General features: G+C 47.9%; 2 protein-coding genes across 3 annotated transcripts; one reads left to right on the forward strand and one right to left on the reverse strand.

Moving 5' to 3' along the window:
* Window positions 1–11,564: 11,564 nt before the first annotated feature.
* Window positions 11,565–17,135, reverse strand: Retreg2 (reticulophagy regulator family member 2). Its single transcript, XM_042055628.1, is given in 17 exon segments — window positions 11,565–11,823; window positions 11,826–12,264; window positions 12,266–12,292; window positions 12,294–12,322; window positions 12,957–13,092; window positions 13,397–13,408; window positions 13,410–13,472; window positions 13,475–13,492; window positions 13,644–13,703; window positions 13,705–13,738; window positions 13,740–13,788; window positions 14,044–14,132; window positions 14,311–14,405; window positions 14,407–14,464; window positions 14,831–14,867; window positions 16,060–16,307; window positions 16,870–17,135. Coding segments are annotated over 17 exon segments (1,764 nt in total). The 3' UTR covers window positions 11,565–11,719.
* Window positions 16,931–23,242, forward strand: Cnppd1 (cyclin Pas1/PHO80 domain containing 1). 2 transcript variants are annotated; one of them, XM_038339797.1, is made up of 9 exons: window positions 16,931–17,528; window positions 18,103–18,190; window positions 18,651–18,759; window positions 19,826–19,907; window positions 20,124–20,244; window positions 20,329–20,457; window positions 21,368–21,429; window positions 21,755–21,872; window positions 22,006–23,242. In XM_038339797.1, exons 2-9 carry the CDS (start codon window positions 18,122–18,124, stop codon window positions 22,540–22,542), a joined length of 1,227 nt encoding a protein of 408 aa, XP_038195725.1. In that variant the 5' UTR covers window positions 16,931–17,528; window positions 18,103–18,121; the 3' UTR covers window positions 22,543–23,242. The 2 variants fall into 2 exon arrangements, with proteins under 2 accessions (XP_038195725.1, XP_038195726.1); XM_038339798.1 differs by lacking the exon at window positions 16,931–17,528 and adding an exon at window positions 17,565–17,896.
* The last annotated feature ends 23 nt before the right edge of the window (window positions 23,243–23,265 follow it).

A 23,265-nucleotide genomic window follows, 5' to 3' on the forward strand; every position in this document is an offset into this window, starting at 1 on the left:
ACTGAGCTCATACTATCCACTTAAATGAAAAATTACTTTTGCTTTGAAATTACCAATGACATCAATCACTCAGACAACCTTTTAAACAAAGCAACAAACAAAACAGTGAGTAGGACCAGGCAGAGAAAACAAGACAACACTCTAAAGAGGTAGAAAAGATTGGTAGGAAAATTCCAGGTCACTCATAAAGTTGACTAACCCTGTACATTAATCTGTACTCTTATTGTATAAGGGAATAGATGTCCTTGTCAGTAGGACTGGGTTTTGCAACCCCAAACTCTTTTAGATAACAGCTGTTATGGTTAGTTTATCTCAGTAAAAACGAGCATGTGCCCAGGCAGAATTCTTCACTGGTTCACGGTCTATATCCTGGTGGTTTTGATGGTAGTTGAAGAATGGTTGCTAAGCTCTGAAACTGGTACCCTACCATCACAGGTCTAGAAAGGCTCCCCATATGATGTAATTATATGGCATGAATATTCCATTGACTAGGGCTGAGTGTGACCCAGTAGTAAAGTACATGTCTAGCATAAGTAAGGTCTTGGGTTTGATCCCCACCAACACCAGTATATACACAGTATGTATGTATATTCTGTTCAGTGATTTTTCTTCAGGTTTGTAAATGCTGTTATTTATTTACTTATTTAGGATTGAGCCTAGAACATTGGACATGGTAAGCATACTCTCCCGCTGAGATGCATCCCTAACCACTTAACAAATGAATTTAAATAATTATTTCCAAGTGAAACTATGATTAGATGGCTTCAGGAGTTATAGTTTTCCCTCTTTCATACTATGTTCATCAGTGGTTTTAGAACTGCATGCTTCCAGTTAGAGGAACCTGGGGGGGGGGGGGGGGGCGTACAAAAAGGTGAGCACTGTCATTCCCCCACTCACACTCTATGAATGACCAGAGGCTTTGAGAGCTGAGAGATCGATCTTTGGGGTTCTCTCTTAAGCATGAATCAGAACAATTTAATTTGGTTTTGTGGGTTTTGTTTGTTCACTTTGTGGTCTATAGTGGTGGATGTGGAAAGTAGGACCTTACACATGCTGAGGAAGCATTCTGCCCCTGAGCTACACCTCAGACCCTGGGCTAGCATATTTTAGTTGCCAGAGTGGACTTACTTCAATAAGAGAGGCTGAAGCTCCCAGTGTCTTAGATGCTGTTTTCCTACTGACCTGTTATCATTCATGCAGCCATTGGTATTCATTAGCACTGCCTGCTACTAAGTTCTTTAGTTTCAGAGAGAAGGCTGGCTGGACAAACAGTCTCAGTACCCCCAACACATAGATTGGATGTAGTTTCCTTGTTTCCTAAATAAAGGAAAATGCTGAAGGAAACCAAACAATGATTTACAACTTACACAGCTGTCTCAGAGATATCAATTGTCAAGTAAACAGTGCTAAGTCATGTCCTTTGTAGATCAACAAAGCACACCTGGACCTGCTTACCAGCTGTATGCAGCAGCAGTGTTAATAATGACCCACAGCCTTGCAGAATATTAGGCATTGGCACCTCTTAAGAACTGGCAAGTGTAAGCCGGGCGGCGGTGGCGCACGCCTTTATTCCCAGCACTCGGGAGGCAGAGGCAGGCGGATCTCTGTGAGTTCGAGACCAGCCTGGTCTACAAGAGCTAGTTCCAGGACAGGCTCTAAAGCTACAGAGAAACCCTGTCTTGAAAAACCAAAAAAAAAAAAAAAAAAAAAAAAAAGAATTGGCAAGTGTAGTCATGGCCAAACATCTCTAATTTCAGCTTCGGCAGGCTTAAAGCAGACAAGGTCAAAGTGAGAATGACCAACAAGGTTGTCTTGGCCCCAATTCTACTCAAGCCGAGACTAAGAGGGATTAAGTTACTTCCTTAAAGAGATAAATCTAAACCCAGATTTTTGTTTTGTTGTTGTTGTTCTGATTTTTCAAGATGGGGTTTCTCTGTGTAGTCCTGGCTGGCTGTCCTAGAACTCAATCTGTAGATCAGGCTGGCCTTGAACTCACAGAGGTCTGCCTGCTTCTGCCTCCCAAGAGCCATGATGAAAGGTGTATAGTACCACACTCTGCACCTATTATTTGTTTTGCTTTTGAAGACAGGTTTTCTCTGTGTAACAGCTATAGCTTTCCTGAAACTAGCTCTTGTAGACAGGCTGGCCTCAAACTCACAGAGATTTGCCTGCCTCCGCCCCCTGAGTGCTGGATTAAAGGCATGAGCTACCACCACCAGGCCCCATCTATTCTTTTTTTTGTTTTGTTTTGTTTTGTTTTGATTTTTTGTTTTTTCAAGACAGGGTTTCTCTGTGGCTTTGGAGCCTGTCCTGGAACTAGCTTTTGTAGACCAGGCTGGTCTCGAACTCACAGAGATCCGCCTGCCTCTGCCTCCCGAGTGCTGGGATTAAAGGCGTGCGCCACCACCGCCCGGCCCCATCTATTCTTTATATTATACAATATCACCTCCAAAAAAACCTACTCCATAATGTCCTTAACAACAAAAAAGATGGAGTTGTTTTTTTGAAATAGGATCTGGCTATTTATCCCAAACTGATCTGAATCTTGTAATCCTCCTGCTTCAGCATCCTGAGTGCTGAGATTACAGGCATGTGCCACACACACAGTTGTTTTTTTTTTGTTGTTGTTGTTGTTTATTTTTGAGATAGGGTTTCTTTGTAGCTTTGGAGCCTGTCCTGGAACTAGCTCTTGTAGACCAGGCTGGTCTCGAACTCACAGAGATCCGCCTGCCTCTGCCTCCCGAGTGCTGGGATTAAAGGTGTGCGCCACCACTGCTTGGCACATACACACAGTTTTTTAAAGAGTTTATTTTGGTTCACAATTCTAGGTGAGGGACCAACATCTAATAAGGACCTTCTTGCTGATAGAGTCCCAAGACAGCAAGAGTCAGAAAAGCAGGAGAGGCTTAGCCATACATGGTTTTGTAACAGACCGATCTTGAGATAATTCATTACAGTCCTATGGAGCTCCTAAATATCCCACTTGACCACAGCTCTTAATATCTCATAATGGGGATTATGCTTTTCTTCCTTACAGTGTGTGATGCATAGACTTTAAATAATCTAGGCAAACACTCTGCTGCCAAGCCAATACTCTTTTTTGTTGTTTGTTTTTTGAGAGAGACAGGGTTTCTCTGTGTAGCTTTGGAGCCTGTCCTGGAACATGCTCTGTACACCAGGCTAGTCTCAAACTCATATAAATCCATCTGCCTCTGCCTTCTGAGTACTGGGATTAAAGGCATGTGCCACCACTGCCCAGCTAAACCAATATTCTTTAGTGGGGATTGACTTTCAATACAAGTTTCAAGATGGGTCAACTGTATATAAATCATAGCAAAGTCTTGTGGAAGGAAGTGTTAGAACCTCAGACTCCCTCCTAATGATTTTACCCTCCTACCCTGACACAAGACAGGAGGACTATTCTCTGTAGAATAAATCGGGGGGGGGGGGCTTCTACTGAATAATGGTGTGCAGGAAGAGGAACCACAGGCTCTCCTCTCCAGTCCCAGACCAATGTACCAGAGACTCTATTCTACAAGTTTTTCTCTAGGGAGCTAAACGGACTTAAAGATCCATGGATATTGTCACTGGAGGTTGCCAACAAAATGTTAACCCTGGGGCCTGAAGAGATGGCTCAGCAGTTAAGTGTTGAGGAATATTTATCCGCACTGACACTCCAAGACTGCTAACAAGTTTACCTTGAATCAGAGGGTGGAGTCACTGTTTAGCTGATCAAAATTAGTCATAGAGATTTTGGAGGACCCAGATAGGGGGCACAGGAAGAGATAGGGAGGGGCTTAGAGAGATTTGAGGCCTTTTTGATCCGGGAAGCGTGGCGAGTTGTTCCTCCACTGTTCTTAGTTCCTCCCTCCCCATATCTGACTCCCAAGTTTTTGTTGACATTAGAATAACTTAGATAAATTCATTAGTTAAGAGTATTTAATGATCTTTTAAAGGACCTAAGTTTGGTTCCCAGCACTCATTTTTGTCAGCTTACAACTGTCTGCAACTCAAGTTCCAGAGGATCTGATTCCCTCTTCCTATACCCACAGACTCCTGCATGCATGTGGTGCATTTACATACACCCAGGTACACACACACACACACACACACACACAGAGAGAGAGAGAGAGAGAGAGAGAGAGAGAGAGAGAGAGAGAGAGAGAGAGATATGAAGAATTTAATTAAAACAGAATTAACAGACTCAGAAGGAAGGCTAAGAACAATTTTGAGTTTAGAGAGAAGAAAGATAGCTATACCTTTTATGGTGGAGGTTGCCAAGTAGTTCTATGAGAGAAGGAATGAGCGGCTTCAGAGAAAGAGCCAAAAGCATTTGGAAGGAATGCCTAGGCTTTTGTCAGTAACTGAAAGAAAAAGAGATAATTATTATTCCCATATTCTTAGCATGTGTTCATGTGAATTAGAATTTCCTGTGGGGTGGACGCCTGGCCAGGTGATTGACAAGCCAAGTTGGATTAACTCTTAGGTAAGGAATCAAATACTGGGTAAGGTTCTAATCTTTGGAGCAGAACAAAATGTCACGTCTCCACCCAGGGCCAGAGATATCCCATTCTTTTGTCATATCTCCACCCAGGGCCAGAGATAGCCCATTCTTTTGTCACGTCTCCACCCAGGGCCAGAGATAGCCCATTCTTTTGTCATGTCTCCACCCAGGGCCAGAGATAGCCCATTCTTTTGACTAGAAGACTTACAGAGTAGTGAGGCTTACCTTTACTTTTCTGGTGTTCCAGTCAAATGGGAATTGAGGTCCAAAACTCATCATGAGGAAAGGCCTCAATGGCCTCTAAGGCTACTGTAACCCATCCTCCCTTCCTCCCTCTGCCTGCCCCCCATTTCCTGAGACAGGGTCTCATGTTGCCCAAGCTCTCAAACTTTGTATGTTGCTGAGGATGACTTTAAACTTCTAATCTTCCTGAATTTACTTCCTGCGTGCTAAGATTACAAATGGAACTGGGTGGTGGTGGTGCATGCCTTTAACCCCAGCACTTGGGAGGCAGAGGCAAGTGGATCTCTGGTCTACAGAGTAAGTTTTAGGACAGCCAGGACAGCCAGAAAAACCTTGTCTCGAAAACAAAACAAAAACCACAGGTGGATGACATCACACCTGTGGGGGCCAGCCATGATAATCTAAGTCTGGGCAGGTCACCCAAAAGAAGTTCTTTACTTCCAACCATTATCACCTAGGACTCTGGCCATTAATAAATTTAAATAAGAGGCCTGAGTCTCAGTAGTTTACCTTGAAGCAATACCTGGTAGCAGGAAAATACCACAAGCTGAGATTACCCCAACTCCCACCCAAGAGCAGACCATTCAAAGAAAGTGCCTGATATTCCAACTGCTGTAGATAGGATCACCTACCAGCACACCTCACCAGTACACCCCTAGACAAATGTCAGCCAATCAGGGGTCCTGAAACTCAGAGACCCCTCACCCCCACCTTTACTACTATAAAAACCCAATTCTAATTGAGCTTGGGGCTCTCCGTTTATTCCAATATGTTGGACATGCGGAGAGACCCAGTTTGCAAACTTGATTTAAAAGGCTCTTTGTAGGCTGAAGAGATGGCTCAGTGGTTAAGAGCGCACTGCCTGCTCATCTAAAGGTCCTGAGTTCAATTCCCAGCAACCACATGGTGGCTTACAACCATCTGTAATGAGATCTGGTGCCCTCTTCTGGCTGCAGGCATGCATGTAGGCAGAATACTGTACATATAATAAATAAGTCAATTTTTTTAAAGGCTCTTTGCTTTTACATATGGGACTTGGTCTCCTTCGTTGGTTTTTGTGGGGACCCCACGGATTTGGGAATAACAATGCCCAGTTTATATTTCTGTTTTTTCAAAATCATTTTCTCAAACTTACATTGTAGCCATTCACCTGAATTTCTCATTTTGTGACTATATTTTTCAAATAACTTTCCTTTCTGTTTATTTTTACTTTCTTGCTTCTGCTGTCTGGGGTTATTTCATGAATCAGTGAAGATATTGTGCTGGCCAATCTTCTATCACTGTGACAAAATATCCGAGAGAAACAGCTTCAAAGAGGAGGTCTGAGTCCACAGTCCCTCATCCTCATGGCAGTGGGCTTGTTTAAAAGCAGAGCATCATGTGAAGAAGACAGGATTGGGCAAAGGTGGAAGCAGAGAGGAGAGAGGAAGGGTCTGGGATCACAGGCCTCTAAAGGCATTCAGTGACATAATCCTCCCGTTCAGCCCCACCCAGTAGACTATTCAGCTGTGAAGTCCTCAAAGGATTTACTTGTGCGGGAAGTGAGCCACTCTTCAACCCTCTGCTCATGAGGGGCTGAGCACTCATTATGAGAGTCTTGGGGTGGGGAGGGAAGGCTGGAGAGATGGCTCAGAGGTTAAGAGCACTGAGGTCCTGAGTTCAATTCCCAGCAACCATATGGTGGCTCACAACCATCTATAATGAGATCTGGTTCCCTCTTCTGGTCTGTAGGCACACATGCAGACAGAACACCGTATAAATAATAAATAAATAAAATTTTAAAAAAAAGTCTTGGGAGGTGGTGCCTGCATACCAGAGAGGGTAATGGAGGAGTGAACATAAGCCAAGGAATATGGTATACTTGTATTAAAAAGTCATAATGAAATCAGTTATTTTGTATGATAGTTTAAAAGAGTTGAACTTAGAACTATTATGCTACATAGTAGATATCAATAAATTAGCATCTTTGTTGTTTTGTTTTTCTGAGACAAGATTTCTCTGCATAATCCTGGCTGTCCTGTAACTCATTCTTTAGACCAGGCTAGCCTCAAACTCAGATTCCCCTGCTTCTGCCTCCTGAGTGCTGGGATTAAAGGTGTGCATCACCACCACCCAACCTTCCATTTTTCTAAAACAAAACAAAACAACAAAACAAAAAACAAACAACAACAACAAAAAACCCAGCAACCAGAAAACCACCACCAAATGGATTCAGGGGCCTTGAGAACCAGCTCCTGACTCCTAAAAGTTGTCCTCTGACCTCCACACCTGCACCACAGCAGAGTGCACCTATATTCGACAGGCAGACAAGCAGGCAGGCAGGCACACACGCACGCGCACACACACACACACACACACACACACACACACACAATTAAAATTAAGAAAACTGGAGCTGTTCTGCCAGGGTTCAGATCCCAGTGCTACTGAATACCAGATGCTGCAGATGGACAGATAAGAACATGGTGACCTTTGCCAGCATCTCCATGCCGATTTTCTTATTTAACAGTGAGAAACTCATTTACCTGGTGTGGTGCTAGGAATTAAGTCTTGAATATGCTGAGTCAGTGCTCTACCACACAATAACACCCTCAGCCTATGAACTCATTCTAGCTTATTTATTTCTCTATACACAGGATATACTGTATCCCAGATTAGCCTCAAACTTGTTATATAGCCAGGGATGACTTTACTTATTTTTCTTTTCTCTTCCTTCCTTCCTTTCTTTTTTTTGTTTCTGGAGACCAGGTTTGTGTAGCCGTAGCTGACCCTACTAGCACTGTAGACCAGGCTGGCCTCAGATTCAGATATCTGCCTGCCTCTGCCTCTGCCTCCTGAGTGCTGAGATTAAAGGCTTGTGCCCTTATCAAAACAAAACAAAATACATCTACTTCAAGATATATGTCGAATACAGGTGTACCTTACTTTTTGAGAGTCTCTCACTAAACCTGGAGCCCCATCCCACAGCAGGGTCTCACCATGTAGCACCACACCTGGCTAAGACACAAAACTAGAAACAACTAGAGAGCTCCTGGGTGAAGGACAAGAAAAATGAGCCTTTGTAGATTGATAGTGTCAAAAAGCAGTTTATAAAAATACCGGAACAGGCTGCTGTAGGAGGCAGGTGGGTGGAATGCAGAATAGAGTTCAGTTGTTGATCGACTGAATAGAGGTCCCACACCAAAGCATTCAAATTATGGGAAAGGAACTGAACTATGATATCGACATTATCAGCATACGAGAAGAATGAAAACGGTGTTGGACGTGAACTGTCCAGGATGAATGAGCAGAGTACAATGACACGGCCCAGTGACACACAGTATTTAAGGTGGAGGAGAAGCCACCTTTAGTTGGACATAAAAAGCAAAGTGGTATGTATGTTCCCTCCATGATACAATTATTCTCAGAACCGCTGTGACTTTAAACATCCTTTGGGATGTTGGGGTGTTGTTCAGGGGTAGAGTTCTTGCTCTACCTCACCCCACCCCCATAAAAATCACCAGTCTTACCTGTTCTTCGTTCCTCTATGTTTTTGTGTATCTAACACCAGCCCTTCAGAGGCTGAGGCTGGGAAACCAAGAGTTAGAAGGTAGTTTGAGCTACAGGAGACACTGTCAAGAAACAAAATACAAACACCCCGGCCCCCTCCCTGGTCCTCCTCAGACCATTGTTTTGCTGTGTGTCTTGGTCAGAAAACTAAATTCTATCTAGTATTTTTTGTTTGTTTGTTTGTTTGTTTTTTGAGACAGGGTTCCTGTAGTTTCTAGAGCCTGTCCTGGAGCTAGCTCTTGTAGACCAGGCTGGCCTCGAACTCACTATCTAGTATTTTTTAATCTATCCATGGCCACTCAATTCATTTCTTCCTTTTGAAGTCTTACTGACAATCCTTCAAACTTTGAAGGCAGCTAATATAATCCAACTCATTTCTTTTTTGGACTAAATATTCCCAGTTTGTTCAAGAATTCTGCCTACAGTATCCAGCCTCTGGCAGTCTTCTCTTGGGCATATTGTAGTCTGTTAATTTGTCAATAAAACAATACAATACAATACACAAAGCCTTCCTTTGTAGAAGCGTGCTAATTTAGGAATGACATAGAAGTTTTATTTGCTTATTAAAGACTGTATTTCCAGGTTGGAGAGCTGGCTCAGTGGTTAAGAGCACCGATTGTTCTTCCAGAGGACCTGGATTCAATTCCTAGCACCCACATGGCAGCTTACAACTGTCTATAACTCCAGTTCCAGGGGACCCAACACCCATGGCAAAAAAAATACCAATACACATTTTAAAAAAAAAAGACATTTCCAATAAGGCAGACAAGTTACACTATTAACTATTTGGATACATTAACAAAACATACAGTTCCCCCTCCCTGAACATGTAACCAATTCATCTCATTAGACCACCCCCCATCCCCTCCCCCAGCCAGTACAGTTTCTAATGCAGCTCAGACTGGCCTTAAGCTACGCCCAGTCCTTCAGTCCTGCCCTCCTGGTTGCTGGCACTATGTGTGTATGTGTGTGTCCTAATAATGGGTTTCACATTTCTGCTCATTTTCCTTTGACTCAGGAAAAGCTTCTCATGCTCTTCAGGAGAAAACAAATGGCCAGGACATCTGATAGTGGAACATCATTATCAACAAAACACAGAGAACACACCAGACAATGGTTAAATGTGAAGGGGTGACACAGACTCCAAACTGCCAGTATTTTGATCCAGCTACAGTGTTCTAAGTTCAAACTTTTTGAGTTAACAAGGAGAAACGAGTTAAGGCAACAATTCTTTTTGATTGGTTATTTCCTTTTGGGAATGCCTATTCATTGGTTAGATGTTTTTGCATTTCTGGCAGAAACAGAAATCTCTGCATTAGTTCATGTTTCCTTCAGCAGCACTACCAGGCTCAGTCAACACTAATTCTCAAATGTGAAACACCCCAGAAATTCTCATGTATGGGATACACTGGGGACATACCTGTCTAGATGCCAACTTCAAAGACAAATAGGATTACTACATTTGGACCTGCAGCTGAAGGCTGAGGAACATGAACTCATTAATCAAACCACTGACTCTGTTCTGAACTGTTCACCACAGTGAAATGACAGCCAAGTGTCCACTCTCCACAAAGCCAAGATACTAGACTGGTGTTCTCACAGTTCCTGGCTTCGGTCCTGGGTGCCCACATTGGACAAGAGCTTGACTGTGTTTGATGGCATCACTTGCCAGGTTTGAATTATGGCTCCATTTCTAGAGCCTTGTGGCTTTTCAGGAAGTTAAGTTAAGCTGTGTTTAAAAATCAATAGCAATATTTTTTTTTTATCATGGTAGGCTTGTTTTGATAGGTCTTCTCTCTCAGTACCCAGGCCTGCTGAAGCTCTCAATCATTCGGCCTCCAGCCTCACAACTGCTGGGATTACAAATGTGAGCCACAATGCCTAACTATAAGCCAATTCATTTTAAAAGTTGAGGAAAAGCCCCCAATTATTATATATAAATCACTTAGAGTCAGTTCAGTGGTGGTGGCCCATGCCTTTAATCCCAGCACTTGGGAGGCAGAGACAGGCAAATCTCTGAGTTTCAGGCCAGCCAGGGCTACATGGAGAAACCCCCCTCTTGAAAATAATAACCATATAAATAATTAGATAGTGCCAAACACATGTTATACTTTAAAAAAAATGTTAGATACTATTTCTTTAGTCCCTTGGCCTAAAATCAGCTTTTATTAGTATGTGCAGTCCTCCATTGCTGGTTAGTGGGCCTAGTATAGACATTAGATTGAGTTGTTAGCATGTGGATAGGCACTTAAGTAGACAATACTAAACAAAGCATATAGTAGGAACAACTGTTATGGTTCCATGTTTCCATTGACTGGGAAGACAAGGCATGTAATTTATTCATACTGCTAAGTCTCACTACATTACCACACATTCCAGGAAGATGGTTTGAGCTGGCTGAGTTGTCAGGATAATCCCTGCTTCTGGCTTTGTTTTATACCAAAGAAAATAACCAGCAGGGGCAGTACTGGGATGAAGGGCATAAAGGTCAGGAGGGGACAAAGTGCACAGTGTGGGAGCAGCTCACAGTGAGACAGGCAGGCAAGCAGGCAAGAGTTCTAGCCAATCAACACTTTATTTTTCCAGTTAACACCTACACAGATGTTTCTATCCACTTTAGACCCTAGCAGAGTCTTCAACTGTGGTCCACAAGAGTAGGTTTTATTCTTCCTAAGACAGCAGGGAAGTCCCTCACCTCAAAAGAGAGAGAGAGAGCATGCTCATCAACCCCAGTGCTGGCCAAAGTGCTATGGGACCCTGCTCTCCTGCATCATGAGGGTTGAACCGGGCAAGGGTACAGTGCAGGCTGGAGGCTACTGTGACCTAAGTGCAGGACTGCTGGCCTGACGCCACTCCAGGTCTATTCTTTCTCAAAGAGAACCTGCCCTACAGCTTGGCCAGTGCCTGTGGAAGAAGAGGTTGGCAAAGAGTGGGGTTGACGCTGCTAAGAACAGGACACGGCAGGGAAATAAAGCCAAGGGAGGTGTAGGACAGTAGAGAAAATGATAAAGTGCCTGAACTAAACAACCAAATGGGACATGAGGGCAGAGCAGCACAGGTCCCTGAGGATAGGAAGAGAAAGAAAGGGGAGACCACTAGGGCTCGGGACACAGAATGAGAAGAGACGAGGCAGGGAAGCAAGTGCAGGCTATGAAAGGACTTCCCTAGCCCATCACATCCACTAGCCCAAATGGAAAATTATTTACAAACTTAAAACCCATCCCAGGCACAGGTACTATACCAGGTCCCAGGATAGCAGGCAGGCAGGCAGACAGGCAGACAGGCAGGCAGAGAATGGGCTGGCTTCCATCTGACAGCCAGCTTCTCCACATAGTGCCTTTCCCCAGAGTGGCAGGGAAAGGGGAAAACATGACATCCCTAGTCAGGAAGCCCTACTATGCCTGCAGCTCATTCTGCCATGGCTCATGGCTCAACCGCTGCATGAGCCTCTTGGTCTGACTGTACCAGAGAATGGCTGTCTGGCCCCAGGGGAGGAGGAGGCAGAACATCAGGGGGCTTTGGGGCATCTCTGGTCCTAAGCCCAGCTCTGCATTCAGTTGCTCCAGTTCCCCTTGATCCAGCAACTCAAAGTCCTCAGTGGTGAGTGCCTCTTCCTCCTCAGGGGCAGCCAGGGGTTGAGGTGAGTCCTGGGAAGGGATGGGAGCACAGAGGGGGAGAGGAGGGTGACTGGACCACTTCCAGCCAGGCCAGAGTGGGGGTGAGAGGGCGCTGGGCGGAGCCATTATGTCAGCACTCACTGCCTCTGAGCTCAGCGTCTCCCCTGGTCCTCCATCCTGGGGGGACCCTGCCCCATTGAAGTGCGTATTCACAAAGTGAAGAGGGGATGAGAGCTGAAGCAAGGTTTCCTTGACTGCAGCCTCTTCTGTATCCAGCGCTTGCTTTGAGAGGGCTGGAGGGGCATTTAGCAGGTCTTCAGGAGGGGCCAGCTCTGTCTCTTCCCCCTCCCCCCAGTTCGCGGCTCAGAGCCTCTTCTGGGCTCACTTGGCAGGCTCTGCTGGTCCAAATCTGTGCAAAGAATAAAGGGTTAAGAACAGGTTGGTTTCTCTGGTCACAAAAGCCACATGTTCATAAAGATAACTTGGGAAGCCAGGCCCTGTGGCATATGCTTATTGTAATCCCAGCATCTGGGAAGTTGAGGCAGGAGGGATCAGGTGTTCAGGTCATCCTCTACTACACAGAGTTTGAAGCAAGCCTGAGCCATATAAAAGATCCTTTCTCAAAAAGCAAAGCAGAGCTAGAGAGATGGCTTGATGGTTAAGAGCACTTGCCGCTTTTGCAGAGACCCTGATTTGATTCCTAGGACCCACATGGTGGCTGGCTCACAACCATAAGTCCAGCTCCAGGAGATCAGTTGCCCTCTTCTGACTTTTGCAGGCACCAGGTATGCATGTGGTATGCACATACATGCAGGCCAAACACTCATACACATAAAAGAAACATCTAAGAACAATAAAAGAACAAACAAACCCCATAAAGCAAGGCAAAATGAAGATGGAATACTGAGCTAAGGTCTTCCAAGAGCTTAGGGTAGAATTAGAGAATCAGCTGGAGGAAGCACTTTTGGAACTCAGAGAACACAGCAGCAACAACTCAGAATCAGGGAACAGGAAGATTAAGAAGGGCAAAAGGCTGTTCATACCCTCAGAAACATCTGTCAGTTGTGGGGTGGTGGCCCGAGATACAGAGAAGCCGCCGATCTCTAAAATAGAGGCCTCCTCGTCTGACAGTTCTGAGTCTGTAATAGCCAAGGCCAGTGCTGTTTTCTTCACATCCACCTGCAGGAGAACCAGGATGAATCCAAAAGGAGGGAAAAACACTTTACCCCAAGCCTTCTGGCTTCCACCTACTTGAGAAGTGGTAGCTCTAAAGTAGTTAGATCCTGGCCCCTCCCTCTGCCTTTTTAGTTTTTGGAGATAGGGTCTTATACACAGTCCAGGCTGGTCTCAAACTCATAACGAAAACTAGGCTGGTCTGTGAATTCTCTGATCTTCTGCTTCCGCCCTCTCAAATAGGTGTGCAATCACCATAACTAGCTTCCCTTTAGTCTTCTACTTCACACCCATCTTCCCTGGATCTCACCACTGGAGAGAATGCCCGCCAGCTCTGCCTCGCTTTCACTCTCTGTCTCAGCCAGCGGCTCATCACCTGCTGGGGGCGGCAATTCTTCCCTTGCCGCTCTAGAGAAGGGTAATAAGGCAGTGTGAGCAGCCACAGTGGGAGACAAGTATGACTAAGGAAATGAAATGACTTAAGTTTTAGGACACATCATGAGCTATAAACCTCAGGCCCTCCCCGCCCTTCACCTAGGTTAGAGAATCCCTCTTACTCCTCTTGTCATGTTTTTGTGATGCAGGGCATCGGCTTCTGCCTTCATGCTGTAGTCCAAACTGCATGAGCAAGGGCTCCAGGCGAGTGTACATCATGGATCAGTTCATGATAAACCACAGGGGCCCACAGCAGGATACTCAGCACTATGGATTAGGAAGTCCACTCAGAGCTCAGAATGCCAATTTCCCAAGAGCCTTCATTTAAACTGTCCCCTGAACAGGTGGGTCTAAATAAAGATGAGATTCCTTCTCAAGGCAAAGGACATCCCTCTTTTCCCCATCTACCACTCTCCTCCCCAGATGGGTAAATGATAGAGAAAATATAGTTTTTCCTTTGGGTTAATCCAGGGAAAGAAGAATAGAAAGGGCTTTGGAAGGGCAGGGGTTGGCCTCACTCACAGACAATGTAGGAAAATCATAAATCCCTGGGACATAGTGTCCCCAACACAGCTAGCACAGCACAGCCAGAACAGACTCGAGCACAGCAACTGCAGAAGAAGAGCACAGGATCTATGAAGAACATGGACTAAACCATGTGCCCCAGTCACCTGGGAAGGCGGAAATACTATTTAATCTGTGGAAGAATGGAACCAGTTTGGGAAATTTACAATAGATACTGCTCATATTGCTCCTCTCCCATCCCCTCTGGCTCCAAGGAACTGCTACAGGATGAAGTTTACCTGAGCTGGATTCTGCCTCTTGTACTGCAACAGCTCTTGCAGGTGAATCTGGAAGGTGAGCCAGCTCTCAGCCAGGTATCTGCCACAACTCGGGCACACTCAGCAGGTGCGCGCTGGGCACGCCTGACCCCGCACCCTCACTGGGGAAGACACGATATGACCCCTGGAAGCCTCAGAAGCCAGCTTTCTAAGGCACTCACATCACTTTGAGATTGCTGACGCGCTCTTCGATCTGGAGATGTGGAAAACCCACCTCCCCCAAAGGAGGTCATCCTACTCCAGGGAAGCAAATTCCCAGGGTACTCAATTTTCTACTTCCACAGGAGAAGGCACACAGGCATCTGCATAGAAGCCTAGGGCCAGAGCACTTTTGCTGCTCCACGCCCCTTCACTATTACTGGGACCTACGCCTGCAGAAGGGGCAGCCTTGCTCCTCTTTGAGCTGATTGAACATAGCAAGCAGACCACATTTGGGTATTTTCTTTTAAAAGGTGGCCTGTACTCACCCCTGTCCAGAGTGTGGGTTCTCTCAGGGGGCTGAAGCTATAGAGAAAAAAGGGGGGGGGGGATGTGTAGATGTATAAATTGAGAGTGCAAGAAGCACTGAGAGACAGATTCCAAATCAGAAGGAATTGCATCTCCTCAGCATTGCTGGTCTCAAATTTTCAGTGATCCTCCTGTCTCTCACTTATAGGCATGAACCACTGCACAAGGCCCAGAGCATTTCCTTCGTATACTAAACAACAGGCTGTATTACATGTTGTTTTCTGTACTCTTTTTCTGCGGGGTACTTGGAACTGAACTGAAGTAAACACTAGACAAATGCTGTACCACTGAGCTACATCCCCAATCCTTTTCTTAAACAGGGGAGGCCCTTGAACTTGTACCTTCCTCTGCTTCAGTCTCTATGTAACTGCGATGGCAGGCCCTGCACCACCAGGCCTATCTTTGCCTCCTTCTTTAGACTTCGACTTTATCAAACACAGGAGCCCACACTTTATTCGTTTGTGTCCTGAACAATTCATACACAGCCCGTTACATAGTTGTTCCAAGACGCACAATAGGTGGGTATAAGAAAGCCAAAAGAAGCCACGCAGTAGTGGTGAGTAGTGGCGCACGCCTTTAATCCCAACACTCGGGAGGCAGAGGCAGGTGGATCTCTGTGAGTTTGAGGACAGCCTGGTCTACAGAGTGAGGTCCCAGCACCAGCAAGACTACAAAGATAAACCCTGCCTCGAAAAACAAACAAACAAACAAAAAAATTTGCGATGCCAGCTCCTATCACGTTCTTTGTAGACACGCATTTAACTATCACGCCCCTGTAAAGTCCCTGCTTTTGCAATTCTTTCCAAGTCCATTCCCCTGACTAGGTGCTCTGCCTACAAACGCTACAGTCTTTTATTTTTACACTTGTCTCACTTTGTAACTTCCTGCTGGCCTAGAACTCACAGAGATTCGCCTGCCTCTGTCAGCTGAGCACTGGGATTAAAGACCTGCGCCACCACAGTCAGCTCTCAACTCAACAGTTTCACTACAACCCCACAAGAACGGTAATTTTGGGGAGGACAGACGATTCTCGTTTCAGGCAATTTCTTAAAATGGGTACAGGACAGGCACAGTGCACGCCTAGGAGGCAAACGGCCTTGCTGCACCTTCCCTTTACAGTTCAATCTCACGCAGTAGGGTGAAGCACAAGGCATGTGCAGACCAGTGCATGTGGAATGAAGAAACTCACCTGAAACGTCGGGGAGAAAGCGAGGATGCCAGAGATCCAGCAGGAAATAGGTCAAAAGTGAGATGCTGAGCAGGAAGAAGGGCCGGAGGGACGACGAAGACAACACCTTAGGGAGACATGGCCATCTCAGCCACGAGTGGGTGAGAGGTGCCCAAACCAATCGAAAGGACAGAAGATCCACTGACGGGTAGACGGCCCCTACTAAGCCTTGAGCCGTCACCAAGAGACTAAGAAATGGGGCAACCTTGCTGATGAGGATCACCGCTCCAGACGGCTGACAGCCCTCGAAGGGAGGGCGCCCCCGGTCCTCCCGCGCACCAGCCCGGCCCCGCCCCCTCCTCCGCGGCCGTTACCAGAAGAGGCCGTTTGAGTGCGGCCGCCGTGGACCAAGGCTGTGCAAGCGGCTTCTTCTCCCACACCAGGCAGTCGCTGTGCTGGCCGCCAAGCAACCGCCCTTCCCAGCCGCGGACGCCGCAAGCACCAGCGACGTGGCCAGGCGTCCACTAACTCAACCGCCTCGGCCCGCGGCCGCCTCCTCCTCCGTCGTCGCCGGTTGGCCTTCCTCCCATGCCGAGGCTCAGCCCCAGGCCCCAGGGCACCATGGCCCCGGCGGTCCCACCCGCGCCGGTTGTTACCGCCGCCGTCCGCTCGCCATCACCGCGCCGCAGGCCGCTGCCCGAGGCCCGCGAGGAGCCAGGGCCAGCGCGGCCGCCGCCGGTGGGCGCGTCAGGCGGACGGGGCGCCACACCCCAGGCGAGCAGAACTGCGGACTCGCGTCACGTGACGGAGCGCGCGGTCACGTGATGCGACCTAACAGCCCGGATGGGAGGCCCGCGCGTGCGCGCAGGCGGGCTGCCGTGACCCTGCACCCCACGCAGGTGAGCTCCCAGGCTGCTGGAGCGGTGGACCCGGGGCGGCGTTGCGGTACGCTGCTGCTGTCTTTTCCGCGTGTTGTCAGGGCGGCTGGGGAAGCTGCTGGGGATCCGTGTCTCCCTGCGACCCCGCCGGAGGAAGTGGGCCTCCAGGCGCCCAGGATCCCGGCTGGGATCTCTTTCGGCTCGGGAAGGGCGCGGCATTCCCATACTCAATCCTCGTCGCCTCCAGTCCCCTCCCCTCCGCGGATAAAACAAACACCAGCGCGTGACTTCAATGACTAAAAGCAGCCATCACCAACTTAGAAAAGTTGTTTTTTTTTCCTACTCTGAGCGTCGACGCTCTTTCTTCTCCCAAATCTTTCACCGGCAGATTGAATGGAAGGCGTTTTTGAAAATAAAACCTCATTTAAATGCTGTTTATTTTTGGGAGGCTGTTAACATCGCCCTTTGAGGCTTCATATCTTTTGAGAATCATTTAATTGCTAGAGTAACCCTACAAAACACAGTATGCATTCGACTTTTACAGTTTCAAACTCCTAAGGGGCATAAAGGTTTAACAGATTTCCTCCCATCTTGTCCACAGTTCTCTCACGGGTAAGTTTCGAGTTCATCTTTCTTGTGCATTGCCGCGCGCGTGCATCTTCCCTACTAAAGCCCGGGAAACAACTCGTCTATCACCTCTTATGTTAGTCTCGTTAATATCAGCACCACTACCACAAGGTCTGGCCAGCTCTTTCACCCTTGGTGCGTCCTGGGCCCCTGGGAACCGTAATCCAAAACTCAGACCCCGGTGCTTGGGGCTCCAGAGACCCGAGGCTCTCGGCGGGAGGCTGGCTCCGGGCGGCACTTCCTCCCCGGCGGGGTGACTCGCCGGCGACACCGCCCGCCGCTTGTAAACGCCAGGCAGACGCACCGCGGGCTGAGAACACTTCTGGCCAGGGGACCTCTTCTTATTCCGCCTGGTGAGCGCCGCACGGATTGTCGGGCGCCGGGAGGCCCAGTCGCGCGCGGAACAGGAAGAGGCGTCCTGCGGCTGCCGGCAACAGGGGAGGAGACTGCGCGGACCGGGGCGGCGGCCCTCTCGGGAGAGGCGGGCAGGTGGGCCAACAGGGGAGGACGGCTCTGTCCGCCACTTACTGTTCCTTTCCTCCCCCTTCCACCTTCACAGGGTGGCGGCTGACGGCACGATGGATCTGGCTGGGCTCCTACTGGACGAAGAAGGCACGTTTTCCCTTACCGGTTTCCAGGACTTCACGGTGAGAGCACAGTCCGTCTGTCCTTAGCTCCCCCCTCCCTCCAGGCTGGGAGTCGGGATTCCGGGGCGTTACCCTCTGGACCCGAGCGGAATGGGAGCTCTCTTACTTGCCATTCCCGGGATTGGGTGGCTATTGAGAGCAATGCCTGCTCGAGGCCCGGGCCACTTGGGCCTGGAGGCAAACCCTTAGGTTATAGGAAGGGATGGGCGATTAGACTGGTGTCCATCTGGTTTCTAGTCTTCTGGGAGCCCTCAGTGATGACAGGGCGTCTGTTTTCCCCTTCATGAGAACCGGACTAGGGTGCCATTAGCAAATGACCCTGGGAACGCGGAGCTGGGTGGGGCATAGGCCGAGTGGCAGCAAAGCCAAGTTGCTGCCCTTCACAGCCTTCCATTCCCAACTCAGGACTTCCACCAAGCCCTTCCATGCCCTTTACCCTCCATCACTGGCTCTGTTTCAGTTCCTTCCAGGACACCAGAAACTGAGTGCTCGAATCCGAAGGAGACTCTATTATGGCTGGGACTGGGATACAGACTGCAGCCTGGAGGAACTCTCCAGCCCTGTGGCAGGTTAGGCTGTGTGTGTGTGTGAGAGAGAGAGGGGGGGGAGAGAGAGGAGAGAGAGAGAGAGAGAGAGAGAGAGAGAGAGAGAGAGAGAGAGAGAGAGAGAGAGAGAGAGAGAGAGAGAGAGAGAGAGAGAGAGAGACTGAGCACATAAGAACTTTGAGGGCAGGGTTGTTAGTAGTCACCCAAATGCCTTGACGTTTTTCCCTCTGAGCTGCACTGTGTCTCATAACTACCTCAGTTGGTTCTTGGTTTGACAGTGCAGGTCGTGTTTCACATTCTTTTAGCCCATGTGAATAAAAACAGCTCATAAATTGCAGTCACTTATTTTTAGGGCCTTGTGTATGCTAGGCAAGCATTTTATCATAGAGCTATACCTCAAGTCCTGCTTCCCCTTTTGATTTAAAGGTCAGAACTTAAGTTTTCTAATTATATTTGCTGTATGTCTCCCAAGTAAACAAAGCACGCTTATAGAACATTAGTGGCCAGGCGGTGGTGGCACATGCCTTTAATCCCAGAGGCAGGCGGATCTCTGTGAGTTCGAGGCCAGCCTGGTCTACAAGAGCTATTTCCAGGACAGGCTCCAAAGCTACAGAGAAACCCTGTCTCGAAAAACCAAAAAAACAAAAAACAAAAAAAAAACCCAACAAAACAAACAAAACAAAACAAAAAAAGAAGAAAAACGTTAGTGAAAAATAATCATGAATAACTCAACAGAAGAGCCTTTTCTACTGGAATGTGCTTTTATCTACTTAGAATTGGGAGGAGGGTAAGGTGGGGAAACCCAGGGCTGAAGGGTTGAGGCAGAGGCAGTGTCTTACTACATAGATCTGACTAGCCTGGAACTCACTGTAGATCAGGCTAGCCATGCAGTAATCCAGTCACCTGTGGGATTACAGACACATTTCACCATGCCTTTCCATCTTAGGAGAATTTGATTTCTAGTTTTCTGTGACTGTCATGTCCCCAAGGCCTCAGATACTACAGACCTAGGTCTTCCCTGACAGTTGTGGGGACTGGTGTGTATGTTTGGGGGGCAGGGTTGACTATTCTGCTCCCTTCTGTCCTGCAGACATTACTGTGGAACTTCTTCAGAAGGCAGCACCCAGTCCTATTCGTCGACTCCAGAAGAAATATGTAGCTCATGTGTCCCGGTGAGCCTGGGATTGTAGGGAGAGGGGAAGAGGGAGAGAGAGAGAGAGAGAGAGAGAGAGAGAATGAGAGAGATGAGAGAGAGAGAGAGGAAGAGAGAGAGAACACAGGTTGCTTTTGTCTCTAAAAAGAAAGTGTAAAGACAGAGATGAGCATCTTGAGCCTTTCAGGAGCTAAAGGACCCTTGGGTTTAATTACTGATCCTTTCCACCTCCCAGGGAGGCTTGTATCTCCCCTTGTGCGATGATGTTAGCTCTTGTGTACATTGAGCGGCTCCGGCACCGAAACCCTGACTACCTGCAGCACGTGTCGTCTTCTGACTTGTTTCTGATCTCCATGGTAAGGGGTCCCCTCCTTTTACCTCCCTAGTGAGCCAGGCACCAGCTATGAGCCCTACTGATGCCACTTCTGGCTTCTCTACAGATGGTGGCCAGTAAATACCTTTATGATGAAGGGGAGGAAGAGGAGGTCTTCAATGATGAGTGGGGAGCTGCTGGGGGAGTGGCTGTGCCTGCTCTCAATGCCTTGGAAAGGGGTTTCCTGAGTGCCATGGTGAGTGGCTCTTATCTGTTTTTTTGTTCCTTTATTCTTTGTTCTCTCTCAGCTTTCTGTTTGTTCTCTTTCTGTGTGTGTCATGCACACTTCTTTTATGTGGGTTCTGGGCATCTCAGTTTCTCATGCTTGTGTATAAGGTCTTTCCTAACTAAGGTAGCTGTCAACCTCCATCCTAATTTTTTTCTGCCCAGTATGCTTGAGCAAGTCTTTAATCCCAGGTAGATCTCTGTGAGTTTGAGACCAGCCTGGTTCATTTCAGGATCATCAGCGCTTCATAGTCAGACCCTGTCTCTTAATAAGAAAGTTTTAAATTAGGCTGTTCTAGAATTCACTATGTAAACAAGGCTGGTCTTGACCTTGTGATGAGCCTCCTGGTGCTTCTGCTTTTGTCTCCCAGTGCTGATTGTAGGTCTGTGTACTGCACCTGACTTTGCATGTCTGTCCTTCTTGTGTCTTCTTGGCAGGGTCTTCCGTTCCTGTTTGTTCAGGACTAGTTTACAGGCTCCTGGAACAGTGAGCCCACAAGTAGCATCTCACCCTCTTCCTTCAGGGCACACTCGGAGGCAGAGCCTGTAGTGTTGGCCTCTGAATATTTGCTTTCAAACTCTTTCTGTCTTAGACTTTGAGCTCCCTGTGGACACTGCCCAATCTTGGGTTTATTTTCTCCCTTTGTACTTTGTAGTGGGGATAATTAATTCAAGGTCAGGTAGGTGGTGATTGCGTGATAGAATATACACAAGCTCTTTGGATAGTAGTTAGCAACTTTTCTTTGACCCAGGCTGTCCTAGAACTCACTATGTAGCCCAGGCTGGCCTATAACTTGCAGCAATACTTCTGGTTCAGCCTCCCAAGTACTGGGATCATAGGGATGAACTACCATGCCTGTCTTTCTTCTTCTTGCATACAGGATTGGCGTCTCTATACTGATCCTCGGGAGATCTTTGAGGTGCTGAATTGGCTGGAGAGCTGGTGAGTTCCAGAAATTGTTAAGAGGGGTTTGAGGCATTTTAGAGGCATCGGCCAGTGTCATAGGAACTAGAAATGAGATCTGTGTGACTGGGAGAAAGAAGAGAAAGAATTGTTCACAGTGGTCATCGCCCAACTTTTCGGCCTTCCTTCAGTGGCGGTAGCAGCTTATTTGAAGTTTGTGTCTTGATCTCATCTTCTGGATCATGGGTAGCCTGGGGAATCTGTGTATTTGATCAGCTCCTTAGTGTCTTCTGATGGGTCCTGATGGGTGCCCCTGGGCTCGGTGCAGAAAAGTCGCTAACCCCTGGTCTCTTCTCCATACTAGTGTGGCTGAGCAGCAAGGACGTCGGCGGGGCTGGTACACCTACACAGACCTGTGTGTGCTGCTGGAACAGCCAGCGTGGCAGCTGTCTCTGGGCTCCCTCTGTCAGCGACTGGTAAAGGTGAGAAGGGGGTATGAAGGTGAGGAACCTGAGGAGGCTCCCACGAGCGTGTGTGTGTGTGTGTGTGTGTGTGTGTGTGTGTAGGAATAAAGATAGTCAACAGCCTGCGGTTTTCTTATCTTCTCTTTTACAGCTGTCCTGCCTGTTAGCCGTGGCGTATGTGAGCAGCGTGGCCCTAGCTGTGGCATCAGTGGCTGTAATACATCAGTCCTTGGGGCTGTCCTGCAGCCCCTCACCAGGTCCTCCTGACCTCAGACTGGTTTCTAAAGGCCTCTTGCAGCCTTGCATACCTTCCCCTGTGCCACAGTGCCTGACTAATGTCTCCAGCTGCCCGGAAGGCAATGTAGAGTTGCCGCCCCCATGGGGCGGTCTTCTGGCCTCACTGACACCCGTTCCGGTACCTCCCTCAGACCCTCCTGTCCCACCTACTCTTCTCCACAAATGCCCCCTTTGCCAGAAGTTCCAGAGAAACACCCCAAACTGCCATGCCTGCCACCTGCCTAACCATACAGTGTCTATTGGTCCTTCCCAGCCCTTTTACCATACCCATGGCCTGGCCCCACCCTGGCTCTGGAGCCCAGCAGCCCCTCCATTCCTCCAACCCCAGCAATGTTCTCTTTATAGTGTCATGGAGCTGGCCCGTCTCAAGTCTTTTATTTTCCCAGGCTAGGTAGAGTTCTAAGGAGTACGTTAAAAGAGGGTTTGGGACTCCCTAAGAACCTGGAAGAGGAAAACTTGATTTAGATTTTTGCTACCTCTCTGGGTCCTTGGCTGGTCCCCTGTCCTCCTGGGTAGGAGCACAAGGAATTATGGGGCAAAGCAAGGTCATTCACCCTCCCAGACCTCAGAGGCTGGCTAGTAGGCTAGAACTCTGATGGTGCCTGGGACAGTTTCAGCTCAGTGACCAGGGCCATGTCACCAATGACAGAGAAGCTCCTATCTTTCTGCCTTCCCAAGCCTGGGGGAGTAGACTTTTGCTTTTGAGTTTCCAAAGATGGAAAGGTAAAGGTGGGAGGTGTGGGAAGTGGATGAGAGGAAGGAAGCATTCATGTGGTTCTGTTCGTGTGATGTCCCTGGGGCAGGAAAACCAGGGGCAGATGGCCCTGAGATGGAAGCTGCTGAGGGAAGGCGCCCTGAGACAGGAAGCTTGTCACACCCGTCCCTTGGATGTAGTTGTCACAACCAGGGATTTCTGTGTCCTTCAACCTTATCCTTTGGTCTTCCAGTCTTAGCATCCTGCTCCAAGGTTTCCCACTTGACTGGTTCTTTTCTAGGTGTTCTCTTTACAGCCTCTCTGGGCATCACTGCTTTGTATCTGAGTTTTTCACGCTTTTGTAGAACTGAGGTTTCAATAAACAGTTTCTGTTGCATGGCCTGGCCTTTTCTTCTGCAT

The sequence above is a fragment of the Arvicola amphibius genome, chromosome 8 (genome assembly GCF_903992535.2).
Source record: "Arvicola amphibius chromosome 8, mArvAmp1.2, whole genome shotgun sequence".
NCBI classification, from domain to species: domain Eukaryota; kingdom Metazoa; phylum Chordata; class Mammalia; order Rodentia; family Cricetidae; genus Arvicola; species Arvicola amphibius.

What these genes read in the sequence shown, in the direction of transcription:
- Cnppd1 (XM_038339797.1), top strand. Translation starts at nt 18,122, where the DNA reads ATGGATCTGGCTGGGCTCCTACTGGACGAAGAAGGCACGTTTTCCCTT. An exon ending in ACTCTCCAGCCCTGTGGCAG is followed by an intron (nt 18,760 to 19,825) that starts GTTAGGCTGTGT and finishes TCTGTCCTGCAG; the next exon opens with ACATTACTGTGGAACTTCTT. An exon ending in CTGAATTGGCTGGAGAGCTG is followed by an intron (nt 21,430 to 21,754) that starts GTGAGTTCCAGA and finishes TCTCCATACTAG; the next exon opens with TGTGGCTGAGCAGCAAGGAC.